General features: G+C 28.4%; 1 protein-coding gene across 1 annotated transcript; it reads left to right on the forward strand.

Annotated features, from left to right (window-relative positions):
• Positions 1-214: 214 nt before the first annotated feature.
• On the forward strand, positions 215-5,549 carry LOC111634048 (venom metalloproteinase antarease-like TpachMP_A). Its single transcript, XM_023378730.1, has 12 exons — positions 215-250; positions 873-965; positions 1,045-1,211; positions 3,610-3,699; positions 3,769-3,895; positions 3,966-4,132; positions 4,214-4,282; positions 4,351-4,511; positions 4,571-4,620; positions 4,685-4,796; positions 5,077-5,247; positions 5,322-5,549. Exons 2-12 carry the CDS (start codon positions 896-898, stop codon positions 5,437-5,439), a joined length of 1,302 nt encoding a protein of 433 aa, XP_023234498.1. The 5' UTR covers positions 215-250; positions 873-895; the 3' UTR covers positions 5,440-5,549.
• The last annotated feature ends 2,029 nt before the right edge of the window (positions 5,550-7,578 follow it).

Here is a 7,578-nt window from a genome sequence, read left to right on the forward strand (position 1 = left end):
AGATAAATGTAAGTAATGGAAGTTTTTACAAACGTCGAGAAGATATTACGATAATTAATTTACTTTGAAAAAATGAAATTAATCTAAACAAAAATTAAACAAAATAAGTAAAGATTCGGAGTAATTTTATTTTATAAATAATAATTCACAAATTATTGTTAAACGAATGAAAAACCAGGTGTTGCAACACTGGAATTTCATCGCCAACTGTTTTACACGTTAGTTCAAGCTTCATAATATATAACGAAAGGTCAGTTATTATTTTATTGCTTAAATAAATTATTTTAAATTTAATTAAAAACAAATTATTTAATTTTTTCTAAAAATCAAGAATCACTTTTCTAGTCTTTATTCGATGTCTTGATTAATTAATGTAACATTTTATATTACCACTTAAACCGTTAGATTTAATGTAAAAGTTATTATCATTTTAACATTTATTACATTATTTTACACTCTTTTTTTCATAAAAAAGCATAAATATACAAATTAATTCTCTACTAATTCAATATATGAAGTAAAAATGACATAAATATTCTGTTTATTAGTCTCTCTCCAAGCATACGTAATGTTTATAATAAATTTATTTCTGGCTTTAAACTTTCATAAAATATGGAAAATTCAAGATAAAATATTGTAAAACAAAATTAAATAATTAAATAATGTTTAATTTAATAATTATGTATCTTATAGACATAATAAATTCGCTATTACGAATATATCTCATAGACAAAATTATGATATTAAATGTATAAAGATGTGTTTAACCTGTTATAAGAAATTAGAATATGAAAATATATTTAAAATTTGATTGTGTGTGGGAGAAATTAATGTTTGATAATCCAAAACACGCTTCTATCATATTTTACCAGCTGTTATTATAGCAATAAGTTCAATGGAGTTACGTGGCTTAAAAATAATAAGCATTCTCTTTTATTTTGTGACTATTTCGGCTTTTTTAAGCGGTAAGTGTACCGTACAGTATCATTTTTTTATTATTACTAATGGTATATAAATTAATAAATTATAACCTGAATAAATTAGGTGGAATCGACGTAATTTATCCTTCAGTTATAACACTAAGATCTGGAGCGAAAATTCTCAAATTTCGACTTTTAGAAGAGGATGTAGAGTTGAGATTGGAACCGGCTGGCAAAGTCATTTCGGATAATTTTACTGTTGTAAATGGAAAGGGAGAAAGAGATGAATCGGTATAACAATTTTTATATTAATCTTTAAAAATATTTTACATAAAAAAACGTTTATTTCATTTCGTAACTTAGTGTTTCCATAAATTATATAACGCAGATATGCATGTAGGCAATCGTTACGACGCGTAACAAGGGGTGAGAGTTTTTGAAGTGTTGTGTGGCAAACTGTATTGTTTGTACACTCTGTTATATAAGTAATTAATAAGATAATGTAACCTTTATTGTTATATATTATTCTTTAGTACAGTTAACGGGTCAATCGAGAATATTCGTTACGAAGTTTTCGGGGTGTTACGGAGCATTACAGGAGTAGATACCGTAGTTAAAAAGTATAAAATAGTGTTACGTAATTTACGGACGATCTCTTACGTTTAAAAATATTTTAGTGAATTATTTTATAGTGAGAATAAATCATAATCTTAATTAACACTGAGAAGATCTTATTTAAATGGTCTTAATGTTAGTCACAATTTGAAAAATGTCTCATCTTTTTATTATGTCGTGAAGAAGATGATTTGCTTCATAACAAACCTTACATTATTTTTTAATACGTGTAGTCTTCAATATACAATTGAATTAAAATATTTTTCCCTGAATAGTGTTAGATAGATGACCGGCACGACTCTACTGTTAAAGGAAAAGTATGATGTACAGGGGCAAGCCACTACTAATTTGAGGTGGAGAGCATATTAATTTATAAGTATAACATAAAATACATTGTTTCGTACCGAATTATCAATACTACTGATCATTATCATCAGATATTTTGATGTGATTCTCCATCCTTCTACTCTTCTCGTATTATTGAAATATTTTTATAACTTTAATAAATCTATCATTTTAATGATTGAATTGTTTCTTATCACCTTTCTAGCATAAAAACTAAAGATGATTCAAAAATAACAGTTTATATTTACTTGTTGATCTTTTTTATATTTTTTGTGTTATGAATACGTATGTGTGTGTTGACGTCTATTTCGCTTAATATCTCAGGACGGGATGGAGATAAAAAAAAAAATTTGGCATTTTAGCCTGTATATATGGGGCATTGATGCTACTAAATTTTTGTTAAGAAAGGTCAAGGGAATGGAGAGTTAGAGGGTGGTCACGTAATATATTAATATTTCGTGAGGTATCATAATTAATGGAGATTTTTAGCGTTTACAGTATTTTATAAAACTCATCTCTGTCTTCAAAATAAAGTCTTTTGCTATTTTATAACAATTAAAAATATATAAAGTTTTTATGACAAAATCTCATAAAAGATGGCGCCACATACAATTGTAGTTATTTATTTTGATTAATAATGCAAATGTGATTTTTTAAATAAAATCTCATAAGTCAGCTTGTTCTGTTTAAGAGATAAAAAAAATATTGTGCATCGCACCTGCCTTTATATTATTCGAGTTTTGTGCTATTGTATTCAGTAAATTGACAAAAATAATATGTTTTTGTCACATTAAATAAGTTGAAACTTAGCTTTTTTTTAATAATGATAATAGAACGAAGTTAGATAGATAAAAATCGAGACCAGGTGTGGAAAGCGTAGGGCAGGAGGGCCTGATTAACTATACACAAACTTCCCGTCGGAACCGGAAGTCACGTGATCGGATTNTTATTAAATATTTCGTTAAGGCTTATTTTTAAGGTTATTTTATATTTATAAATTAGACTAGGCTATCTAGAGCCTAATTTATGTACTGTACAAGCGTTAAACTGCAGATCAGTCTCGGGTTACGAAGAATCTTGTTAAAGACAGTTTATACAGATTGAACCTCTGGGATATGGCCATTGCCGGAATACAGAAATTGACCTTTAAATAAGAAAATCACACGTTTATCCATACAGCTTCATATCGTAGTATTATCAAAGCTCCAGGAAATAATATAACTATTAAAAGTTCCAAACATGACTTTTTTAATCGTTTCGTGTAATATAAAGCTCAAAATCAGATACTTTTTAGTTCCTGTCGCTCAGATTATATCAGAAGTCAGCAGGGCCAGCAGTATGTTCAAGATATACAGGGTTATTAGGGTCTATATTCTCATTAGGTACAGTACTGTACGTGTACAGTGCATCAGAAACAGAGGAGGTACAGCAAAATGGATTTTCTATGTTGGAATGAGTAATTATTGACCGACTTAAACTACATGTAACTTGCTTCTGGTAGCTTTAACAGACCACAGAATGCCGGATTAAAAAGTTTAACATTATTATTTTGTAACGGAGGAAGGGACCTTGAATGTTGTAATGCAAAGCCACATTACGTTTAAAACTAGCTTTGAAGATCTTTTTCTTATCAGATTTGAAATTATTATTATATATTTATATAATTAAGTTAATTTAGAATTATTGAATAGAAGTAATTCAAATATTGTTCTTTAATATGTATTTAAAGATTGATGTGAAACAGTTAAAGAGCAAGTTGTATAAAAATGAAAAGATAGGAGCAGCTCTTCATATAGACGAAGGAAAATCATTAAAAGTTGTTAGTATCTTTGTTTATTATTCCTAAATCGTTATGCCGCATATAATTCTAAATTATTTAATATTTTAGCATGGAATTATAAATTCCTATCTAAGAATTGAACCGTTTGGGCCAGAAGAAATGGCCAGGAAAGGGAAAAGAGCGCATCATATTATAGAACTTAAGAAAGATAAAAATGTTTACATTAAAGATCAAGGCATGTAATGTAATTTAAATTTTATAAATTTATAATTAATTTATTACGAATATTAAATTTATGTTTACAGTAATTCCGAAGAAATTAGAAAAGTTATTAAATCCCAAAGCGAGAATATTAAATAGTAACGAATGCCTGGTAATAAAATATGTATTTATAACTGAAAGTACCTTTACAGAGAGTTTCATCGAGAGGAATATCGGGTTAACAGATTATGTAGCAACTATGTTTGTCCAAGTAAACTTTACAATATAAATTCTTAAATTAAAATGCATAATTTCAAGCTCAATTGATCAACTTCTTGAAAATATATTTCAGGTTCAAAATCTTTTTAATACATTAGAATTAAACATAGAAATCTGTATGGTTGGAATTTTAGCTTATACGGTAACTCACGTACTAAATAATTATAAAAATTATTGATAAGATTATTTATATTTTTGATATTTATATAGAAATTGGACGAAGCTTCCTTTATCGAACAGAGCGTTATTCCGGGGTATGAAGAATATTTGAATTGTGAGGATTTGTTAGATAACATGGCTATTTATTTTTACAGTAATCCTATTGAATATCGACATGTTGAATGGGCTGATATGGTCATACTTTTGGTAAAGTAAGTATTGAATGCGATAAAAAAGTACTTCCTATTAAATTAATTCTATGTAATTGCAGACGAAAATGGGGTGACTTGATAAATGGCGATGTTTATGCTAATACTGCAGGTTAGTCTTTAGTGTTATTAAGTTTATGCTTCCCGAAAAATACTTTTAAATTGTATCTTTTCAGGTATTTCGTTCGTCGGAGGAGTCTGCGATGGAAGGTACAAATACGGAGTCTGCGAAGACGATGCAAATTTTATGGAGAGAGCCGATACCATCGCTCATGAATCAGGACATTTGTAAGCGGGGCTGACAAATTAATGTACAGGGTGACAATATAATTGAAAGTTTTCCTATTTAGAACATCCCATGACCTTTAATTCTGCCAAAGTTGCAACATTTCCATATAAGCCAAAGCTCCCAATAATGGAAGTTTTTGAACTAAAATTTGCTTAGTCCGTATACAAATTCTGGTGTCAATCTGCCATAGAAGTGCTCAGAATAGGGAAACTTCAGTTAGGACCATCCTGTATTTTTTAAATTTTAATTTATGTAGCAACTAAATACATATTTTTATAGACTGGGATGCCCTCACGATGGCGAAGGTCCCGCTCCGGGTATACCGCACAGTCCAGGATCAGAAGAGTGTCCTGAAAGTCAAGGATATTTAATGAGTAGTAGCCAAAGCAAGGAAAACGGGCAGAAATTTTCACCGTGCTGTCGAGAAAACGTTCAGAATTTGTTATTATGGTAATTGCCATTTTATCGATTTTTATTCCAAGTTAATAAATGGCTGCTGAATATTATAATTTTTATTTAACTAGGATAGAAACAGCTCAATCTATTATACAAATCTGTAAATTTGAGGGTGACGATAATGATAATCATTATTACAACGATGAAGATTATCAAGTAGACAATTATAATGCCGATAATGATTAATGCAATCATTTTAAATTTTCTTTGTAAAATTCAGCATTTTGTCTGTAATTTGCTAGTAAAAATTATAAAATATTATGGAATATTTATTCATAAGGCTTTACCATTGAAAGTAAACGTTATTAATAAAAATATACTTTTATAAATAGGCCTAATATTTTTTTATCTTCATTACTTCATTAGAAGAATATGTAATCATGTTAATTCTCCGCTAACTTTGCGTTGAATTTACCAAATTTCCTCTAAGAACTGATGGTTCCAAGACTGACTATTTTGTTTATAATTAATTATGGATTAATATTGTTCTCGTTACTTTAAAACAATCAAAATTTTAGCACATATTTAATACTAATTACATTTGAGATAAGTACTATTACATCTGTAATTAATTTAAAATCTTTTAGCATATGTTAAATATAAAAATATATTTTAAAATGGCATACTCAGTACATTGTAAATCAATTAAAACTTATGTTTTTTTGAACATATTTCTATTTTATACTGTTTAATCTTCTTAGCTTCTATGAAAAAACTTTGAAATAAAGGCAAATATCTTTATTGGGAATGATAGGATAAATATTTATCCAATACATTCTTACTGACGTCCGTCTGTCTGTCCTTCGTTAACCTCTAGAATAAAATTAGAAAGATGAAAATCGAGATAACATGTAGAAAGCTTAAAGGATGTCAGTTGCCTTACAAGTTTAAACAATTAAAAAATAAAACTATTAAAACACCGAAAAACGAACAATTATTTATTGTCACTTCGTCACAATGCCGGGCTGCAATTTATTAGATCTCGATGTACAGTACAGTGCTCTTTATTTTAGTAGTGTATTGCCCCTGTACATCGTACTTTTCCTGTTAACAAGCGAATTTTGCAATGAAGCAAATTTTTGAATTTAAATAACGTGACTTTCGTTTTAAACCATAAGTTCGTATATACTTAATCATGGTCTACGGTTCCTAAGCTTTTCATATCTGGTCTCGATTTTCATCTATTTAACTCTGTTCTCGANTGGTAAGAGTATTACTATTCCAATAGCGTTGTAAATATAAAATACGTTGGTATCTATAAAATTAAAGCGTAGCTAATAAAATCAATTGGTTTTTTTTAATGTGCCGCACCCGTTTTTAAAAAGTTTCTAGCTATACGATACGTATTTAATATTATTGTTTTTTTTTATGGCGTGATGCATGTATTGTAATTAAGTTTTACTGTTTCTGGGCTTTTGTATAATACATGCAATTTAATATCTGAGGCATTGCGAAAATCTTATTCAGACGTTCTATTTTTTGCGTGGAAAAATTATGCCCTGAAAAATTAGAATTGGATTTATGATGTAAGGTAACAATATGTCAAGGAAGATGCTTACCGGGAGGACTTTTCTATGACAAATCCCTTATTTAGGTGTTAGATACGTGAAGAAAGACGGAAAAACTCAACGTAAAGTTTTTCGTATGACCACATATAGTTTTCTTGCACTTTGTCACTTGGAACTTTTGGGAGAAGAAGCCGTCGCGTCCTTGAATGTCCGGGGTTTTATCCGTTCTCCTCCGATACCAGGAAGAATAGACAGAATTTATAGATATGCAATTTTAAAATTCGAGCCCAATTATTAATCTATTGTTTTATCTTTATATAATCCTACTGAAGATACTTACAAAGCAGTTAAATAACTATTTAAAGTTAATTCGTTTAAAAAAATATTCCTTTCGATTCTAAAGTGTATGGAATGAATTATTTTACATCGGAAAAACAGTGAAAATTTCACTGATAACACTTTAATATTTTTTAATTATAATAAGTGGGTAGTGAACGTAATAAAATTTCCGGAGAAGACATCGTAACTTCTTCACATCTGTATCAGTTACATTAACATCTGCTTATTATTTCTTTTATAATATTCAAAACGATAAAAAAATTCAAATTAGAAGTATTATAATTAAATTATTTTGAAGTAAAAATAATATATTTATCGTTAAATTTATTTATTTATTTTTCATTAATAAAAATAAATTTAAATTTGAAAACGGATTCGGACTTCACTGGAGATTAATTGTAATTTTTTATAGTATCTTCGCTCATTTCATCTTATATATGTGGATATAGGTTTTTTTATGAATAATTTACAACAATAC

The sequence above is a fragment of the Centruroides sculpturatus genome, unplaced genomic scaffold (assembly GCF_000671375.1).
Source record: "Centruroides sculpturatus isolate CEXI.00-Female unplaced genomic scaffold, Cexi_2.0 scaffold701, whole genome shotgun sequence".
NCBI lineage: Eukaryota > Metazoa > Arthropoda > Arachnida > Scorpiones > Buthidae > Centruroides > Centruroides sculpturatus.

Excerpts from the sequence above, each read along its gene's own strand:
- LOC111634048 (XM_023378730.1), top strand. The coding sequence starts at position 896 with ATGGAGTTACGTGGCTTAAAAATAATAAGCATTCTCTTTTATTTTGTG. Across the intron at positions 966-1,044 it reads TATTTCGGCTTTTTTAAGCG|GTGGAATCGACGTAATTTAT; the intron begins GTAAGTGTACCG and ends TGAATAAATTAG. Across the intron at positions 1,212-3,609 it reads AGGGAGAAAGAGATGAATCG|ATTGATGTGAAACAGTTAAA; the intron begins GTATAACAATTT and ends ATGTATTTAAAG.